This window comes from Engraulis encrasicolus, chromosome 13 (genome assembly GCF_034702125.1).
Source record: "Engraulis encrasicolus isolate BLACKSEA-1 chromosome 13, IST_EnEncr_1.0, whole genome shotgun sequence".
NCBI classification, from domain to species: Eukaryota; Metazoa; Chordata; class Actinopteri; order Clupeiformes; family Engraulidae; genus Engraulis; species Engraulis encrasicolus.
Window position 1 is genome coordinate 30,945,180 of NC_085869.1, and position 21,788 is coordinate 30,966,967.

At 44.1% G+C, this 21,788-nt stretch overlaps 1 protein-coding gene across 1 annotated transcript; it reads left to right on the plus strand.

Moving 5' to 3' along the window:
• The first annotated feature begins 2,588 nt into the window (after nucleotides 1–2,588).
• On the plus strand, nucleotides 2,589–21,648 carry mfsd9 (major facilitator superfamily domain containing 9). The gene is made up of 6 exons (XM_063213682.1): nucleotides 2,589–2,687; nucleotides 5,423–5,510; nucleotides 6,932–6,975; nucleotides 12,976–13,105; nucleotides 15,693–15,902; nucleotides 19,516–21,648. Exons 1-6 carry the CDS (start codon nucleotides 2,604–2,606, stop codon nucleotides 20,490–20,492), a joined length of 1,533 nt encoding a protein of 510 aa, XP_063069752.1. The 5' UTR covers nucleotides 2,589–2,603; the 3' UTR covers nucleotides 20,493–21,648.
• Nucleotides 21,649–21,788: the final 140 nt, after the last annotated feature.

The following is a 21,788-nucleotide window of genomic DNA, read 5'->3' on the forward strand; positions in this document are numbered from 1 at the left end:
GACAGCTGTTTTTACAGGGTGTGGGCAGGTTTATAGCCATGAAAAGTAATAAAATTACACTTAAATATTTCAAACGACTGTACATTTGTGTAACAGACCCCTGGGTCTTTACCTGGATTCATTTTGTTCATGAAAATGTAGTTTATTTTCAACAGAATTGGCAGTTTATTGCAGAGACATGTTTTAGCCGCTTTCTCAAGAATCAGTGATGTGTGATTGTTGTCCTTTGGTGTGAAGGAAATGGAAATACAAGCACCAGATGCTGTGCATTGTAAACAGTAGCCAACTCATATTTTGGCGAGCTAATGCCATGCTCAGCCATCACTTCCAGCGAGGGCACAGTGCATAGTGCTCAAATTTTTCCACGACACTATGCACTAAAGACCTCAGTGCACTGTGTGCACTGTGCACTGACTGTCAGTGCACTGACACAAGTGCGTGATTTGAGACATAGCCTCAGTGTGAATGAATGACTGTCAGTCCTGGACTGGCGACCTGGATTGCATTGAGACACATTTACAGAACTCTACCTCCTCCAGGCCATCTGCCCTGTGACACCGCCAGCGGCTTTTGAAGTGATGGTGACATAACACCAGGTCAGAACTAGGTAATAACTTTCAATTTTCCAGTCGTTCTCATCCTTCCTACGAACATAAAAACTGAGACCATGCTCTACTCTGCTCTAAAAATCCACTGGTATAATACAACTGAAATATATGGGAGATGCATGCTCGGCCGAACTTATAGTTAGGGTTGGGGTTAGGGCAAGGGATAGGATAGGATAGGGTTAAGATTATATAATAATAATAAATTAGATAATAATTAAAAAATTAGATAATAATAATAATAATAATAATAATAATAATAATAATAATAATAATAATAATAATAAAAATGATCTACTTGCTAATAATATTTGTTTTTTAATGTAATTCAGTATTTTTGTCATGACTTCCTTCATCAATCTCAATTTAAGAGGGGAAAAGTGGTTGGTGCCCCAAGCACTCTGCATACTCTGCTTATGTCTAGTGATGGCCCTGTACACACAAGTGGTGGCATGCACACACACATGTCCACAAGCACAAGGAGGAGGCCGCACCTTGCATAGTAGTGTTTTTATTGCACAGACGCGTTTCGGCGTGTGCCTTCTTCAGTGTGCAACACTGTTGCACACTGAAGAAGGCACACGCCGAAACGCGTCTGTGCAATAAAAACACTACTATGCAAGGTGCGGCCTCCTTCTTGAAACATTGAATTTGAAATTTGCACCCTCAGAGATTTAATAATTAAGAGTGACGCCTGCTCCAAGAAGAAAATTCACAAGCACAAGGATACATACACACAAGGATAGGCCTGACATCCTGAAGTCAAGTCAAGTCAAGCACACAGACACAGACACACTCACACAAACACACACACACACACACACACACACACACACACACACACACACACACACACACACACACACACACACACACACACACACACACACACACACACACACACACACACAAAGTAAACTGAACTTGTTTATCATGATCATGCATGTTGTATTTGCATTGTATATGTGTGCCATTGACTGTAGGCCTAGGCCTGAAGACTTTAACTGACCCAACATATGTGCCATAATGTAAGCACATTATGAGCCACAGTCTGTATTAGCATACACTTGACTGCATCCACTTGGCAATATAATTCATGGAGCTGTGCAATCTTAAATGGGTATTTATTACGACTTATAACTGTTTCCTGTTCTCTTGCATTTACATTGTCTGAGTTTTTTTATGTGTCTTGTTTTTACCTTTATCGTTGTCCTTGAGCGTTTTGAAAGGTGCAAATAAAAAAATGCATTATTATTATTATTATTATTATTATTATTATTATTATTATAGAAGACTAGCCTGGGATTAGTCTAAAGATGACTAACTCGTTTATCAAAGGTGCCACTTTCTTGTTAAATGTTATTCATTTGCAACATAACTGTTATATGTATACCATGTAGCAATATCTATACCAATAAGAATGTTATAAACAGTAGGCTATAGCCTACAATTCACATTATATTTTATTAATGCTTAGTTTGCACTCATAATAATAATAATAATAATAATAATAATAATAATAATAATACAAAAAATGCCATGCGTTGGCCTATTAGGCCTATATGTGCACCTTGCATAATGTACACCTCTGGTATAATGACGTTGCGATAATAAATGTCGAAGGGTTTTTTTGTGTGCAAATCTAGTGGACTACGCAGAAAATCAAATGTGGCGCTTGTTGTCTTTTTCATCCTCTGACGCATATGATGGGCGATACCATGCTCAGGGGGTTCCAAAATAAACCATTGTGTTGTAAAACTGGAGACGAACGCCAAATATTTGGGTTAGAGTTCATTAACATGAACACAAAAAATAATATTGATGACATAAGCCCGAAGCTCGTGGTATCTCGAGGTGATTTCGTATGTCAATTATTGGGTAAGTCCTCGATGCCCCCCTTGATACTGCGGGTGTGTAGTCAGAACTGACGATGGACCGCTACAGTGTTGCAGTGTGCGCTTCCGCATTGGCTGTGTACAGAACTGTCAGTGCAGGAGAATGAATAACTCAAAATGTAACATTTCTCAGAAAGCAAGGAGACCAACGCGGATTATACAATGTATCTATGTAGTCGGATTCATGGTAAGTCGAGTCGTGCATTGTTATTTGTCAACGTGTTTATGATTTAATCATGTAATCATTGCCTTTTGCTCTGGACCTAATGCTGCTTTGGACAGGTGATTGGGCTAGATTATAGTTTTTCCGAAGTAGCTTTTGTTTCCAACTTTTGTTTCAGACTTGTTTGCTTAAACTTTCCTGACTGCGCAGTTTGCTCAAGTCATGGTGAGCAGTGGGTCAATCAATATGTGTCAGCTGTTTATGACCCTTTATAGCTCTACCTCTTGTAGATCCATTGCCATAGCACACAATGCACTTTTGTTGCATTGAGTGGCCCTCTTCAGGCAGTAGTGAAGCTACCCAGAATTCGTGCATATATTGGATACCACACTGACCTACACCCATAAAAATAGACTTTGATGATTGGTAGTTGTATAGAAATAAAAAGAAAAACAGAAAAGAAATGGTTTGGTGTCACTCCTCCCTTTAAAGCTGATATAATAGCTTCCTTCCATCACCATAAACAGCAATAAAGAAGGCTGTAGAATAGACAGTGAACTGTAGCCTTGTTTTCAACACTTTTACCATTTGTCTTCGGAAATGTGAGAGCAAACTCCATTTGAAAGGCTTGATTCTCGCTGGGTTTTGACACACCCACCCCTGACTCCCTCTTGTTTGTTCCCTGTGCGGATTCGGGCATAGTTGTGCCCACAATTAAACGGTTAGTTTAATAGAAAGTGCCGTGACACGGCCAACGCAGTGGTGTGACTTCAATCAGGAATCTTGGCTGGCTTGGCAGACTGTGCCGACGCCGGGGTCTGAGGAAAATGTTGCTAAACAGGCTGTAAGGCTGTTAAGGCTGGGGGCAATTAGGCGTGATGCTGGACACCCTCCTCTGCTACTGTACCCAGGTCAGTATTGCCCCTTACAGGCTATCTGTCAGCAGTGATGGGCAAATGGATTAATGGGTTACGCTCCACCTATTCCAAATCACCTTGTTATAGCTGTCCAATTCAACCAGACAATCACCTGGCTGAATTGGACAGGTAAAATGAAGTCATTTGGAATATGTGGCACAGGATTGTAAACCAGTGAATCTATTTTGCCCATCACTGTCTGTCACCCATTTGGTAGTGACAGATAGACATCAGGGAATGGCATGTGATGTGACTACACCACAAGCATGGGTAGTATAGGCCAGTGTTTCCCAACCAGGGGTACGTGTACCACTAGGGGTACGCGAGCATACTGCAGGGGGTACTTGGAAAGATGCAATTTTAACAAATGTATGGAGCTTAGTTACATTGGAATAGAGAAAGCGATATAGAATGTGAGTCAGGGGGTACTCATGGCACAACGAACAGGCTTAGGGGGTACACAAGACAAAAAGGGTTGGGAAACACTGGTATAGGCCAACGTGTCTGGAATAGCAGTGTGCCTGGTCATTGTGTCAGCGTGAGATGTTGTTTGCTGTAATACTGCAGTTACACTAGCACATTGACTGTGGAATGCTTTACATTTTGTAGTAACTTTTATGTATTACAAAACTATGACTCTGCCACTACATGGTCTTGCAAATAGGACATCCTTTTGCATAAAGGTCCGCAGCACAATCAGGAGGCCAGCAGCTCTCTCTCTCTCTCTCTCTCTCTCTTTTTTTTTTTTTTTTTACTGTACAATGACTTTCTGTTACCAGTTGCCATTACGCCTTAATGCGTCATGCCAGTAGTACTCACCACACTGGTATTCCTTTCTTTTAATGGTCACAGCATGACTGGCATACCAGTTCACATTAGTACAGTTTAAGTAGCATCATTGTTGTTCATAGCAGTCTGCTTTTACTGTATGGAATACCCCGAACCCCCCCCCCCCACCGTTACATAGGTGATCTTGTTTCCTCCAGCAGCAGTCTGTGCCAACTTTAAGGTAGTCATGTCATTACATTATAGCTAACGTTCTTATCTAGAGTGGCTTAGTAAATTAGGTTTACTTACAGGGTGTACACATGCCCTGCAACAATGCAGAGATGGTTTGCTCAAGGACACTTTACCCATGAGTTATGCTGTAGGAAAATATGACTCACTGAATATACAGTAGTACCCCCCTCATATTCTTCATACTGCTATGGGATTCAAACCTATGACCATGCAATCTCAAAAACTACTGTATCAAACTGGCCACAGCATCAGAGATAGGCATCACCCTTACCATGCAAACACACCAAAAGAGACAAGAGCTACAAAGAGTAGCTGGACTGTCTTCATAGCAAGATCGACACGAGCGATAAAAGCGTCAGAGAATGACCGTTAAAAGCATTCCGACTTTCCAGTTGACTGTGGTGGCTGTCGCCGAACCGCATCATAGCTCAATAGTATATTATTCGCTAAAGTTCAACCACAAACTGACGCTTGTGTCGCTCAAATTGCCTCTTGTCATCCGAATCCCTTGTCTCTTTTTTCGCTAGCTCTTCTATACAAGGTTATTTACTTCCATTGCTGTTGTCGCTCTTGTCGCCTTTGGTGTGTTTGCACGGTCATGATGGGAAAAAACCTTTTAGTTTTAAGTTTTAAGTATTAGGCATTGAATGATGTGTTTTGAACATAAAATATTTACACCTGCAAAATATTGCAAAGAAACAATGCCATATGCAGTAATTTGGACTGGAAAATACTACAGTCCTGCAAAAAACTGCAGTCTTTTTCCCTAGGGACAGCAGTGTAAAAGTGTTTCTTCATACCCTGCTCTCTCTCTCTCCACAGGACCTGTTTGGGGTCAGTATGATCATCCCTCTCCTGAGTCATCATGTCAAGTTCCTGGGAGCCAGTCCCACGGTGGCCGGCATCGTAGGTATGTGTCGTCTTGCAGCCCTCCTCTCTGTGTGTGGAATTTTAAGAATATTTCACCCACAACTGCATAGTAAAAAAATGCATTGTTGAAGTGGAAGTCACCTTTTAACCCCTTAGCGCAGAGCCTCTGTTATAACCTTATTGTCACCAAAATGGTGATGACCAAGTTTCAATCAGTTACCTAAGACTCTCGGCCTTGTCATAGCAATATGTTAGGATGTTGTACCGGTAGTTGAATGTTTTCAGCAAAAAATGAATAGGTCCGTTAGGCCCATCTGCAGTAAGAGGCTACACAACATTGTGCCCCATCACTATACAGTATTTGATCATATGCCAAAATGGGATTATGCTACCAATTCCCCTTTAGTGCAGTACTGAGAGAATAGAACTCACTGAAAGTGTTATTAGACTCGTCATCAAGTGTTGAATTCACACTGCAAAATGGGCAGTCATGGGTAAGTGATTAGGGCGTCAGACTTGTAGCCCAAAGGTTGCCGGTTCGACTCCCAACCTGTCAGGTTGGTGGGGGGAGTAATTAACCAGTGCTCTCCCCCATTCTCATCCATGACTGAGGTACCATGAGCATGGTACCATCCCGCCGTACCGCTCCCTTTTGGGTGCCATTGGGGGCATAAATGCAATTTTTCTGTGTGATGTGGACTGCTGTGTGTCACAATGACAATGGGAGTTGGAGTTTTCCAGTTGGGCTTTCACTTCACGTATTCTATGGGTGATTAATTGACCGTGACAAGGGGTTGGTGATGAAAAGCTGTGATGATGATCACCCACATTCAGTAGACATATCCAATCGAACATGACTTGAAGTTAATGCCAGAGGCCGATGCTGTTGTTGACCTAAAAGTACAATGACTCTTGTGTGGTGTTGGCTTGGTTATGGCCAAGGTGACATTGAGCCAATGAAGGCGGTATGTGAGATATGCTGGCAGTTGTGCTGGCGGAGAGAGGTTTTAGTCCTCATGCTCTCAAACTGACCGTAGGCCTATCTGAGGAAAACAGGGATGTTTGGGATATTGTGATCATCGTGCAAATGTTTAGCGCTAGTATGGCCTGATGTCTTGTAAGCCAGCACTAGCTGAAGAACAACATCAAACGCCCAGACTTGGTCACCCGACGCGGGCCATCAAAGGCATGTTTGTAAAATTGACAGCACCTTGTTTGAAATCATATATCGCTCCTGGGTCCCTGAGCACTAGAAAACATCTTTACAGTAGATCGGATCAGGCTTTCCTCGTTCGCTGTCGTCACAAGGTGTGTTTATTTTTGCGGTGCATTCCACCGGGGTGTGTCGTGCGTCGCTAATCATATTTAATATTCGAGTTTGCGGTGTTTTCAGTGTACAGTCATTTATATAATCATGTTATCCTAATACCCTCTCTCTCCTCCCACTATCTCCCATCACAGGGTCTACGTATGGAGTTTTACAACTGTTCTCCAGCACAGTCGTGGTAAGTTCTCAGGGGTTAACTTATGATGAGAATGCATGCATTAATCAGGCTGTATTCATTCATTCATTCATTCATTCATTCATTCATTCATTCATTCATTCATTCATTCATTCATTTATTTGGTTAGGATAATGCACATTAATCAATACATTTGCTATGATTAATACCTCTGTAGTCCTAAGGCAGGTACACATAATAAAACAAACAGCAATAAAACAAACAAAACAGCATGACAGAGGACATTTTACCCACCCATCACAAACATCAACTACATACAGTACAAAGTACCAGGGCTTTACACTAACTTTTTGGCTTGCCTGCCATGTGGCTAGTAGTTTTCCTGAGTCACTAGCCACCAGCGATTCTACTAGCCACAAATTTGAAATATTTTTTTTTTTTCATCAGGACACTGTTCATCTAATCTCTAAGCAGAGGAGTGCATAGCTGTCTACATGGAAATACTGTAAATTAAACAAATAGAAACTGAGTAACTGATCTTTTTCTTGAACTCAAATAGAAACAATTGATGCACAAGGCGTAAAATGCAGAATATATGCTATTCTGATATGTCAAGCTACCCGCCAAATTGGCTAGTGGCACTGTAATTGTTACTAGCCACAGCCAAGTTTTACCAGCATTTGGCCGGTTGGCAGGTGCCAGTGTCAAGCCCTGCAAAGTACATAAAGTAAAAAAATGATCATACTATTTTATTAATGGGAGCAGATCTGGTTTGTCTTCAGACACTGTTCAAGGGTAATTTTGATGTGCTCACAGTATGATATAAGATGGCACTATATTCCTCTATTTTATGAATATGTCGGCGAAGATTGTCATTCTTGCTTGACAAAGGAGTTTTGTTGTTGTAGTAGTAGTAGTAAGCGACCCGACTATTTCTGTAACTAGAGTGTTGAACTATACTCGTTTGACGATCTTATGAACTGTTGAAGATGAACTAAGTGGCGGCAAGTGTACAGTGGAATTTCAAATGTTGGATAGGACTGACATAATTTCTTAAAGTTGAGTCACACACACGACACACGTCACACTCGTACACAAACATGTTGGTATGCAGTGGAAAACACGTCACACACGTACACAAACAGGTTAACATTGCTGAACCTGAAGGGGCCCTGTGGATGGATGTGCGTGTGCGTGTGCGTGTGTGTGTGTGTGCGCGCGTGTGTGTGTTTATTTTGTTCCTGGCTCCAAAGTTATGCCGGTGATGTAAACAAGTCTGTTCCTGATTGGACGGCCCCAATCAATTTTGCTCGGTGATGCTCGGATGACAAGTCACATTTTCTACTCCAAGAAAAAAAAGGAAACGCTTCACAGTGAAGTCAGGTTTAGCTGTGTTATCTATCTCTCTCTCTCTCTCTCTCTCTCTCTCTCTTTCTCTCTCTCTCTCTCTCTCTCTCTCTCTCTCTCTCTCTCTCTCTCTCTCTCTCTCTCTCTCTCTCTCTGTCTCTCTCTCTCTCTCTCTCTCTCTCTCTCTTTGGACAGAGACTTGAAACCCACCTCCCTCTCCTCCCTGTCTCCTTTTCTCCATCCCTCCTCCCCTCTCCTCTCTTCCCCTCCCTCCTCTCCTCTCCTCTCCTCTCCTCCCTCTCTCCCTCCACACCTTTTAAGCCCTCGAGCTCTCCCCACCCGGTTCTTCTAAATTGGTTTAGAGCATCAGGGGTCACATGGCAAATTAAAAGGAGAAGGGCCCGTTTGTCCCGTCGCTGTGGCCTTCCATGGAGACAGAGCGTCCCCAGTTCTCTATGACTGCCACAGCACCCTGCAGGCCCCACAGGCCAAGAACACAGCAAATCCAATTGGCACTAATGTCATTACGCCATAATGTCACGTCTCCACGCTTGTGCTATCTCTCTCTCTCTCTCTCTCTCTCTCTCTCTCTCTCTCTCTCTCTCTCTCTCTCTCTCTCTCTCTGTATCTATCTCTCTCTCATTTTCTCTCTTTATGTCTCTCACTCTCGCTCTCTCTCTCTCTCTCCAAGCTCCTGTCTCTCTTCTTTCCTGTGTGTGTATGAGAGAGAGAGAGAGAGAGAGAGAGAGAGAGAGAGAGAGAGAGAGAGAGAGAGAGAGAGAAATATAGAGGACAGACAAACGATGTGTTACTTATGAGTGTGTATGTGTGTAAGCCATTCATGCCGCTGTATAATAGAGCTTGCAAAGTACATGCAACTTCCGCTATGGAGGGTAAAATGGTGCGACCCCGTTAATCTCGTGCCCCGATAATCTGCTAGATTAATGATTTGACCCTTTAATAATAAGCACGCCACGGCCTCCGCGAGACAGCCCGAGGCAGGTTGAAATGCCAGCTGAAGCTAGTCCGAGACCTTTTAGTGATAATTCACTCAGTCAATTTGGACCCAGCACTATCCCATTACGCAAGGTGAGAAGCCGGGGTCTGGCCTCCATCGAGGTCCTCTACTTAGGCTGATTGGCTCCTAACGAGTCCCAAATTAGCTGCTGATGAGAAGTTATGGTCTCTCTCGTCGCAGGGGGGACTGGTTCACTTCTCCCAGCATGTGGTCCCAGCATGCATTTTGATTGTGTGTTTGTGTGTTTATGATGGGGGAAACACACAGTGACACTGCTATGGTGTAAACCTGGACAATTAATTATAATATTGAGTTCTGTTAGATCCACTCTAGTCAAAAATGAGACGAGAAACAGAGATACATTTCAGAAGCTTTATTTCTGATTGCATATTTGTGTTTGGCGGTATGGCTCTGTTCGGAGGAAGCTCCCCGGCTTCTCCATGAGCTCCATGGAAGCCAAGACAGGGAACAGCAGCATCCTCAGGTGGAGTGCCTTCCATTTAGCTGGAAAGGCAACATACCCCCTAGAACAGAGCAAGCAACAATGTGAAAGAAGTGAAAGCCCATTGGGAAACTCCAACTCCCATTGTCATTGTGACACAGCACTCCACAGCACACAAGTGAACACTGCACACTGCACACAACGGAATTGCATTTATGCCTCACCCGTGCAAGGGGGCAGCCCTCAGTGGCGCCCCATGGGGAGCAGTGCGGTGGGACGGTACCATGCTCAGGGTACCTCAGTCATGGAGGAGGATGGGGGAGAGCACTGGTTGATTACTCCCCCCACCAACCTGGCGGGTCGGGAGTCGAACCGGCAACCTCTGGGATGCAAGTCTGACGCCCTAACCGCTCACCCATGACTGCCCGACAGTATGACATTGTTTGGCAATGATAAGTCTGGTGGAGCAGGGGAGGTGGTGGGTGCAAAACAAGCAGCAAAAGCAATGACAGGAAAACAAATTCGGTAGTTTAAATAAAGCGCGCCAAAAGCCAGCATCCAATTGCGAGCAGCAGCTGATTAACTAAAGCGCAGCTGATTAGAGGACTGCTGAAGGGGTTTGGTCGGCGTCAGCCAATAGGCAAAAGGGAGCGTTGACTACATGGTCTGCCAGAACTAACGCTAACGCTCGATTTCTTTTTTATTATGAAAAGGTGTATCTTCATGTCTGCTCTTTTGAATTTCCAGAAATATACATTTTTAGCTGCAAAAGCTACTCTACTTTGGGCATACTAGTAAATATTAGGTTATTACTTAGTAAATATTCACGAAAAGATCACATTTGGCAATAGGCAGCACAGTTTCAATGAGCAGCATAGTTGCAATACCTACTCTGGCCACAATCCTTCACACTGCACTTTTGACACTGAGTCGCATTGAATCATCCGCACTATAATCTAGTCATCAGTCATTACGAATTAATAAGATTAATATTTACACCTCTGGTGTGAATGGGTTTATATGAGGCCTTACACTGTAAAGAGCTTTCAGTAGTCTGCTGTGCAAAACAGTACTCTCTTATTGTATGCCATTTTTATAATCACATTTTTCTTGAATGAACCTTAATTACTGCTTTTAGGAAAGACCTACATATCTCTACCTATAATTCAGCTACACCACAGATCATCTGACCAAGATAGAATTTTAACAAGAATGTGCATCCAGTTTGCGCCCTAATATGTAATCAACTTGAAATCAAATGTACATTACTGAGGGCAGAGTCTTAGCTATAGGGCAGTGAGTTTGTGGCTGGTATGGATGACCTTATTATATAGGCTGTGTGTGTGTGTGTGTGTGTGTGTGTGTGTGTGTGTGTGTGTGTGTGTGTGTGTGTGTGTGTGTGTGTGTGTGTGTGTGTGTGTGTGTGTGTGTGTGTGTGTGTGTGTGTGTGTGTGTGTGTCTGTGTGTGTGTGTGTCTGTCTGTCTGTCTGTCTGTCTGTCTGTCTGTCTGTCTGTCTGTCTGTCTGTCTGTCTGTCTGTCTGTCTGTCTGTCTGTCTGATTGGTAGGGCAGTGAGGTCATGTCATGGTCAGTATTGGGCTTATTTTGAAATGACTTCCTACCTTGTGGTAGGGGTTACACGTGGGTGAGAGCACCAATTTCCAAGCAGAGCACCCAGTAAATGCTCTTTCCAGTGGAGGTATCGCACCTTTGGATTTGAAGTCTGGTGAGTGTGCAGGTTCGAATAAGTAAACTGAGAGCAAGCAAGGGGAACTCGCACACCTTAATACCGATGCAATAACACGCATGCGCACTGTGGTTTCTTCACATGTGTAATCAAGGAGCGTACTGTGGATCGTAAGTGGGCTTACACATACACAGGGCCGGAGTAAGATGGCCAGGGGCCCCTAGGCTACAGGTGGCTGTGCCCCCCCCTCCCCCGGAGTGCAAATTTTGCGACAAATTTACAGTGTCATAATTAGGAGCTAGGAATTAAAGGTACCATGTATACCTACCAACTGCACTCAACACAAGTGCATTTCTTTCTGCAATTTTTCTGCAAATGCAAGTGGGCCCCCCCTAGGCTGCAGCCATATCTAGCCTGTGCATCAGTCCGGCCCTGAACCTTCACCATACACTTAAATGTATGGAAGGACCATGGACAGCATTCTCAACTCTATTTTAGGGTCTGGAAATCACTTTCAAGTCACTTTTACTTCTTTAGCCGTAATTCATTTTAGTATGTGCATGTGCAACTCATCCTCACAGTGTTACGCCGTAAATTGCTTAAGTCTGCTGCACGTGTGGCATGAATAGTATGTGTCCGCCAAAAATGGCGGCACTGACTCTGCACATTTGTCTCCTCAGGCCAACCACATGTTTTTGCGTAGGTATCGCACGCTAGTGCATTCTGCGTGGTGGTGCGACGTCTTTTGAAGTTAAGGCGTGCTCCTCAAATGCAATGGTAAAGCACTTTCATGCACTTTGTCACATGACGAGGTTTGCCCAATTTTCCGCGGTGTCTCCAATTTTGTTTTGCCACGGCAAATTTCTGTTGCTAAACACGAAAATGCTCTGCTGTGCCCTGACCAAAACCATCCCTAAACCTAACCTGTCAGTAAAGCAATGTTTCTGCTGCTTTACTTTTGCCAAGAACAGCGAAATAAGCAAGGTATTGGCGAGTTTCTTGCGAAATTGGGCCCAGTTCAAAACCATCCCTAAACCTCACTTGTCTCAGGGCGTTTGTGGAGCACGCCTTAACTTGCAAAGGCATATTGGACACACGCGATAGTCGTTTCAAATCAACGTGTCATCTTTACGCTCTGTTATGATGCCTTGAAGGTCTCCTGATGTGTGTAATGCTGCGATCCCTCCATCTAGTACCATCTAGTGTGTGTGTGTGTGTGTGTGTGTGTGTGTGTGTGTGTGTGTGTGTGTGTGTGTGTGTGTGTGTGTGTGTGTGTGTGTGTGTGTGTGTGTGTGTGTGTGTGTGTGTGTGTGTGTGTGTCAGGGTGGCTGGAGTGATGTGGTGGGGCGGCGGGACTCCCTCCTCAGTGTGTGTGTGTGTGTGTGTGTGTGTGTGTGTGTGTGTGTGGGTGTGGGTGTGTGTGTGTGTGTGATTATTGCTTCATCTCTCTAAGTGGGTGTCTGTGATAATTGCTTCATTTCTGTGTGTGTGTGTGTGTGTGTGTGTGTGTGTGTGTGTGTGTGTGTGTGTGTGTGTGTGTCTCCATCAGGGTAGCTGGAGTGATGTGGTGGGACGGCGGGACTCCCTCCTCACCTGTCTGCTGGTCAGTGCGCTGGGCTACGGCCTGCTGGGCATGTCCACCAGCATCGCCCTCTTTGTACTGGCACGCATCCCTGTAGGTAAGTACCACTACTGCCTATAGGTACCACTACTGCCTACCATCACCACCACTACTACTCTTAAGCCCTATTCCGACGGGATTAGTTTAATGGGAGGACCTGGGGTAAAGTAATAACAACCGGGAAATTGAATCCCGTCCGAACGCGTCAGTCTGGTAAAGATAGCGGAGTATGTCGGGTAAACTTCACCACGAGTTTTACCTCCTGTAAAACGGTCCGGAAGAATTACACTAGGTAATACTAATCCTATCCGAATGCGACCCTATGTAAAGATGTCTGGTTAAGCGCACGAAACGCACAATATATAAAATCTCTCCGGGCTTGCAAACATTACAGCCTTGTAGTAAACCGTTTTATTTTAGGGAGTTATTCCAAGCTGTGTTCGCTGTCAAAATCAGACAGCATGGTCAAATGCTCTCTCCAAATGAAAGGACACGCATGCAGACGCATTAGAATGGATTTTGATGGGTTAGTAAACCTAACCAACAGGCAATTATTAAAATTGTTCCACGGGACCAAAAGCCTTCATGGATGCGCAATAATGAGCTCAAAAATCAATAATATATTGTGGAGTTGGCACGCGTGTGACGACAAGGGCAGTCACAGATGCGTGATGAGTAACCCCTCCTACTCTCTGTTCGTTTAATGAGATATTTCAATCCAGTCCGAATCGGCCTTTTCTTTTACCGACGTCCTGAGATACAAATCACATTACCCCATGTTTCTCAAACTTTTCATGCCATTCCCCCCTTCAGAGGAAGGGTGTCTGTCTGCGCCCCCCTCGAGGAAAATTGTTACGAAAATACAAATAAATAGGCCTTCGTAAAGTTTGTTAGATCCTAAAATACACTTATATGGCCTATGATGTTCTCTAAATATTAGTGAATAAATTAATGAATATATTGTGATTGTAAAGTGAATGTGTTGACTTAATGGCGAAGCAGAAAAGTATTGAAGTTCACGAGTTCTGAGTTCACGCGCCCCCCCTCCAATACCTCCGCGCCCCCCTAGGGGGGCTTCCGCCCCACTTTGAGAAAGACTGCATTACCCCATGTCCATACATAAAACTAGTCCCGTCGGAATAATGCTTAAGTGTACGTGTACATCAAGAGCGACCGGAGCGACGGAAGTCTTTATTTCTCTAAAGAGGGATGGGAAGTAAAGAGACCAAAGTGAATTCGCAGAGAGCGAAGTGGTCTGGGCAACTAGAGCGAATTTCAGCAATTAAAAATCAACTAATATTATGGTAATGAGCTAATGACGCGGTTCGGCAAAACCCAATCGGAATATTCATATTTGCGGCTGTCCCTTGTTGACAAGCCAGAACCGTTATGTGATTCGCTAAATCAAACATGTCAATGTCATGTCCAGAGCGAATACAGCAAATTCATGGCGAAACTCCTTCAACGACCTCGGCTACTTGGTAGCTTTGGACGTTTCTGGTGTACACGCACAGTTATATAACTTATAAAGCATCGTCCTCTACCTGCTGACATGCAGACCCGTGGGTAAGAGCAGACAGCACACTGCAGCGTCCTCATGGATAGCTGTGGCCTAGTGGTTTGGGAATTGGTCTTGTGATGTCAAGATTGCAGATTTGAATCTTGTTGGCTCTGATGAAGGTCTGACTGTCTGAAATGTCAGTGTTGATAGTTTGGTTTGACTGTAATTGTAGCAGTGTTGTGCTTTTCCACTCTCTAAAGTCAGGCTCAAAAACTACGATTTTAAAATCATATCAGATTTTGACATTGGGTTGGGCCACACACATCAAGAGGATCACAACTGTCAGTCTTATCTGATTACACTGAGACAATACACGACATTCTCTTTCAAGTCGTAAATATCAAACAGTGTTTGATACCCATGATTTGCAGTCTGCGACTCTTTGAACTGGCAAAATTCAATCTTCTAAATTCTATCAAAACGACAAAAACTTGCCCTTGGGAGGTAACGTTTCACCGAATGTTGTGAGGGGGGTTTTCAGCCGAGAATCAGGCCGACCGCTGTGTAGTTTGAGCCCGGCTTAAAAGTGATCTTTTCAAAAATATCTGCACCTGCACCTTTTAAAGGTGTGTAGGACACTTTCTCTATCCCTGGTTTGAATCTTCTCTGGGAAGAATGTGAGTGCCCTCCAGCACTCTCATCCATGACTGAAGTGCCCTTGAGCCTAACCCCATATTCCTCCTCCAGGGACTATAACTAATAGCCTGTGCTTAAATGGCTGTGCGTCAGTTTGGATAGAATTGCTTGCTAAATATAATGTAATATGGTACGCACTGTAATAGTATAGAGGGGGAAGAATATTTTAGTAGAGGCAAATTCATTAAGTTATTGTCCACAAAAACACTAAAGAAAGAAGGTATTTGAAATGATTGTGCAATAGAATAGTTCATCAATAAATGATCATCAACATCCATTTCTAGTAATAATGTCTGTCTTTCTCGGCATTTGCCTGTTATTCTGTCTTTCTGTTTCCATTTGTCTACCTCCTTGAATTTTCTCTGTGGCCTCTCTCTCTCTCTCTCTCTCTCTCTCTCTCTCTCTCTCTCTCTCTCTCTCTCTCTATCCCTCCCTCCTTCCCTTCCAGGGCTCTTCAAGCACTCCCTGTCCATCTGCCGTGCGTTGCTGTCGGACCTGGTGTGTGAGTCGGACAGGCCTCTGGTGATGGGCCACTTCAACGCAGCCTCCAGCGTGGGCTTCATCGTGGGGCCCGTAGTGGGGGGGTACCTCACAGAGCACGAGGGGGGGTTCTACACCTCCTCCTTCGCCTGCGCTGCAATATTCCTCCTCAATGCTGGTGAGAGAAACAAGGATGAAAATATGGATGGATGGATGGATGGATGAAATAAGGACATGTTGATGGTGATCATATACAGTATATCACGAAAGTGAATACACCCCTCACAGTTTTTGCAGATCTGTGAGTATATCTTTTCATAGGAAAGCATTACAGAAATTTCACTTTGACACAATAATTAGTGACCTTTTAACAACATATTTAACCGCTTAAATTTCTTGTTCACTCAGAAAAAAACATAATACAGCCATTAATGTTTGAACATGTACTCACAAAAGTGAGTACACCCCAGATTAAAATCCGGTAGAGAAGGGGCTGTGTTGGCTCGAATCGTCTCGAAATGAAACAAAATGAAAAGGGATGAAAAGGGAGGTCATCAGTGTGCGTTTCAACCTTTCTTTGCATTGAACTTTTACATTTTGAGTCTGCATCTGGCTTAAATAGATTGGTGTGATATTTGAATGCAATCCTATGGAGAATATCATGATCTGCTTCAGTAGTCACAGTGCATGTTGACATGTATGTTTCTTTTAGGTGTATTTCAGATTACCAATGTTGACAGCATCCATGCATCCCCAAACCATGTCAGTCCCACTACCATGCTTGGCTTTTGATAGGATACACTTTTTTTTGTAAAACTCACTTGTTTACCACCACACATACACTGTGTGCAGAATTATTAGGCAAACATGTTTTTTGACTATATTGTCCATTTTATGCATATTTTCTGCCACCAACCTTTATGAACATGAAAACCTATTGGATTTAAGCATTCCAGATCATGCATTTGTGTATAATAAGATGGGGGTGTGATCAAAGGAGCCCAACACCCAATATCCGGTGTGCATAATTATTAGGCAACTTTGCTTTCTTCTGGGAAAATGGGCCACAAAAAAGATCTAACAAACTCTGAAAAGTCTATAAACAATTTTGAAGTCTTCCAAAGGGATGTGGCTCTCTTGAAATTGGCAAGACGTTGGTCACGTTAGCACAGAAGTATCAAATGCACCGTTGCAAAGTCATCAGTCTCACATGAAATGTCACAGCCAAAAATTTGAAGAATTTAAGGTGAAACTACAAGAAAATGATTACCCTGCAGTGCTATCATATTCCAGAATGCAAACTTACATCAGGTGTCCAGAAGAACAGGTTGTTGAGCACTCAGAGACATAGCAAAGGTAAGAAGGGATGACACCAGACAACCATTTAACAAGTTAATTAAGTCAAGACTGGGTCAAGAAATACCCTAGGACAGAGTTTTTAAAGGTATTATGGACTGGTGAAAGTGACTATTGACAGACAGGGTGGATGAGCCCATAGCTGGATCTGTGACGGAAAAGTTTGCAACTTTCAAGAAGACAATGGTATTTATGCAGTATTCTGCTGGCATTTGAGTAGAACTCAGGAACTCATCTGAGTGTGCACATTACCGATCTGGGCTCATCGATCTGGTCCATTAACAGTCACTTTCACAAGTTCATAAAACCATTGACAAAATTGTCTAAAGACCTTTCTTGACCCAGTCTTGACTGCATTTCTTGTTGAGTGGTCTTCAGGTTCAACCTGTTTTATCTTGGTCATGTCTCTGAGTGCTGAATACAATGTTCTTGTGGACACACGATGTAGGTTTCAGTTCTGGGATATAACAGCACTGCAGGGTAATCATTTTGTGGTAGTTTGACCTTCAATTCTTCTCAATCCGGCAGTTACTTTGTGAGCACAATGCATGTGACACTGATGACTTCGTAACGGTGCATTAGACGGATATGACCAATATCTGGGCAATTTCAAGACAGCCACATCCCCCTGGAAGACTTCAAAATTGTTTATAGACTTTTCAGAGTTTGTTAGATCTCCTTTGTGGCCTATTTTCCCAGAGGAAAACAAAGTTGCCTAATAATTATGCACACTAATTTTGCCCTGATATAGGGTATTGGGCCCCTCCGATCACACTGTCTCTTATTATACCAATATGCATGACCTGGAATGCTTAAATCCAATAGGTGTTCATGTCCATAGAGGTTGGTGGCGGAAAATATGCATATAATGGATAATATGGTCAAAAAACATGTTTGCCTAATAATTCTGCACACAGTGTACTTGACACCATCTAAAGTATATTTGTTGTCTCTTCAGATCACACGACATGGTTCCAGTGATTCATATCCTTGGTCTGTTCATCTCTCTTGAGACCAAGATAAACAAATTTGCTTTAGATGGTGTCAAGCATGTGTGGTGGTAAACAAGTGAGTTTTACAAAAAAAGTGTATCCTCTCAATAACCAAGCATGGTAGTGGGACTGACATGGTTTGGGGATGCATGGATGCTGTCAACATTGGTAATCTGAAATACACCTAAAAGAAACATACATGTCAACATGCACTGTGACTACTGAAGCAGATCATGATATTCTCCATAGGATTGCATTCAAATATCACACCAATCTATTTAAGCCAGATGCAGACTCAAAACGTAAAAGTTCAATGCAAAGAAAGGTTGAAACGCACACTGATGACCTCCCTTTTCATTTCGTTTCATTTCGAGACGATTCGAGTCAACACAGCCCCTTCTCTACCGGATTTTAATCTGTACTGGGGTGTACTCACTTTTGTGAGTACATGTTCAAACATTAATGGCTGTATTATGTTTTTTTTTCTGAGTGAACAAGAAATTTAAGTGGCTAAATAAGTTGTTAAAAGGTCACTAATCAGTGTGTCAAAGTGACATTTCTGTAATGCTTTCCTATGAAAAGATATACTCACAAATCTGCAAAACTGAGAGGGGTGTATTCACTTTTGTGATATACTGTAGTAGTCATTGTGGCTGGGTAGGCTCTAATACTAGATTAGATAGATTGCAGATGGCTGTTTGTGGTACAGTATGGGTTATGGTATAGAAGCGCTTTGGAGCTCCATTACACATACTTCTTATTGATGTTTGTTTGTATGTCTGCTGCATGTGGTTCTTCCTATGTCATATGCATTGTGTGTTTGTATTTATTGTTATGTGTAACGGAGGCTAACTGGCAGAGTTAGCGTGGAACGTTAGTAAACCTCCTGAGCCTCATACCGTGTCAATGCCATTGGGCTGCGGGACTGGTCCTTAAGTCCAGCGGTATCATACTGTGCCTCCCATTTCCGAACCGATGTAGTTGACGAGGTTGCAGGTTCGCGCCCCGATGGTGACGAACAGGTGCAAGATGACCTCCGTCACAGTGGTGCCGTGACCCAGATTCGGACAGGGGTTGCTGCGCAGACTCACACACTCACATGTAGTATAGGCCTATCTTCTTATTTTTGATGTATGTAGGCGTGGGGAGTATTCCAAGAACCTGGCCACTTAGTAAAGCAGGTTAAATTGCCCTTGAGGTAGTGGTAAATCATGAGATACAAGAGCCTGGAGTCCTCATTTTCTTTGCTACATGACACTGGACTATCTATTATCAGGTTACCACCTCTTATAGATTCACTTAACCAGGTTCATCACTTAACCAGGTTCATTACTTAACCTTATTCTTGGAATTGTACCCTGGTGTATGTGGTTGGTTATTGCTTTGTTATATGTATTCATACAGTAAGTACAGTATGTCGAAACGTTCTTATTCTATGCATAGGTCTGGTGTGGATGCTGCCGTGGAATGAAGCGCCCATCCTGCGAGTGGCAGTGGGAGTGGACACTAATGCCAACAGCAGCAGCAGCAGCCCCACCTCCGCCTCCTACCACTACGACGCCAGCCTGCAGAAGAACAACGGCAGCAGCAGCGGACAGCACAACAGCAGCAGCAACAGCCACTGCAACTCAGACGGAAACCACATCCACCACCACAACCACAACCACTCCTCCTCCTCATCCTCATCATCTTCGTCGTCGACGATGACGACGACAGCGTCCCAGGGTTACCGCGGCGACAGCCGGAGGTGGCGCTGGTCCGACGTGTCGGTGCTGCAGCCGGCGTGGCGGCAGCTGTCCTCCATGGTGGTGCGCATCCGCCACGTGGCCTCGTCCGACATGTGGGACGTCTTCCTGGTGCGGCTGCTGATGGCCGTGGCCATCATGCTCTACTACAGCAACTTCTCGCTGGCCATGGAGGAGCGCTTCCAGCTCCGGCCCAAGGTGACCGGCTACCTGATCAGCTACAGCAGCATGCTGGGGGCACTGGCCGGCTGCCTGGTGGGGCCCGTGACGCAGCTCTACGGCCAGGACATGTCGGCGCTGCTCATGCACAGCACGATGCTGACCTGCTCGCTCATCTTCCTGTACGCCACGGCGCCCAGCGTCTGGCAGGTGCTGCTGACCTCCACCTTCTTCGCCATCTCCACCACCATCGGCCGCACCTGCATCACCGACCTGGAGCTGCGGAGGGGCGGCGCCCAGGCCAGCGGGACGCTCATTGGGGCGGGCCAGTCGGTGACGGCGGTGGGGCGCGTACTGGCCCCGTTGCTGTCGGGCCTGGCCCAGGAGCTGAGTCCGTGCGGGCCGCCCAGCCTCGGGGTGCTGCTGGCACTGGCCGCGGTCGGGCTGCTGAGGGTGCGCATTCCCAAGTGGGACAGCATCAGGGCACGGACTAAGACTAAGAACCCCAAACAATGAGTGTACGCGGGGGTGTCCTCGAGTGAGTATGGTGGTAGAAGTAGTGCGTGCGTGTGTGTGGGTCGGTTCATCATGTGCCTTTCACATGTTAATGGGGGCATGGGTACTTACACTTACGGCCTTGCCCTGAGAGACGGAGATGAGAAAGCGAGAAAAGAGATACAAAAAAAAGAGAGAAGGAGGAGTCCGATCTTCTGGCAGCCAGCAGACATGGGAGTCGGAGTCGGGACTTTTTTAATTTGTTGTTTACCGTGACGATGGTGGAAGAATTCCACTTTGAAGAGAGGGGAGACACTGTGCTGCCTGTCCGCTGGCCTTTTCTCATCTCTAAGTGATGACATCGTTTTGCTGATATACAAAAGGCACAGCGGCAGCGGCAGCAGCAGAGACGGTGGGTTTCCTCTTACGCGCACCTCTGCTGCATCAGCTGAGAGTCGAAAGATCTGAACTCCAGCACTCTCTTGCCAAACGGGACAAACAACAAACAAACAAGCAAACCCAAGTCAGTCACGAGAGCCAGGGTTCAGTGCCAAGAGAATCACAGCACATGCTTTTACAGGCAGGTAATTGAATTCAGGACATCTCCCCTAAAACGGGTTGGCATTAAGAAGAAACGCGACGAAGAGGAAAAAAAGAACATTCGTATAAATTGCATTCCGTTTTTTTGTTTTTGTTTAGGATGAACCACTTTTGTATTATTTTCGGGTTTTCAGGTTATTTTTCAGATTTTCTGGGCAACATTAAAGCAATGCAACTGTGCTGAAACTGAAACCTCCACTAGATGTTCCCAGGATGACCTCAAGGTGATCGAGATGAATAGGACGGGTTGTTCACCTATTTTTAGAAACACTGCACTGTTCACAGACAGACATCTGCACTATGTACCCTAATGATGTGTACCACTGAAAAAAAAATGTTGAACTTTGTAAAAGAAAAAAACGAATTGATTAAATTTAACCATTCTGTTAGTATGATGATTTACCAGTACCAAAGCTTATTTAATAACTTTTATTTTGGATTATGTTGGAGGCCTTGATGATCTATTCATTTCGAATCAATGATGAAATCATGAACAAAAAAATAAACATAAAACACTAGCGACTGTCATGAACAAATTATTCCAAATGATGATGGAAAATAAAGTCAGTTTTAAACACTGAGGTCTTTGAAGAGATGTTATTGACCTGGCGTGGAAGCACTCAGAGGGAATAACGCGTGTCTGACAGCTCCTCTTAAAACATCATTTCCAAAACAGCGCTAACCATCCATGTTGAACTCACGTGTAAAACCAATGTG

What these genes read in the sequence shown, in the direction of transcription:
- mfsd9 (XM_063213682.1), top strand. Translation starts at nt 2,604, where the DNA reads ATGAATAACTCAAAATGTAACATTTCTCAGAAAGCAAGGAGACCAACG. An exon ending in CACGGTGGCCGGCATCGTAG is followed by an intron (nt 5,511 to 6,931) that starts GTATGTGTCGTC and finishes CTCCCATCACAG; the next exon opens with GGTCTACGTATGGAGTTTTA. An exon ending in AATATTCCTCCTCAATGCTG is followed by an intron (nt 15,903 to 19,515) that starts GTGAGAGAAACA and finishes TTCTATGCATAG; the next exon opens with GTCTGGTGTGGATGCTGCCG.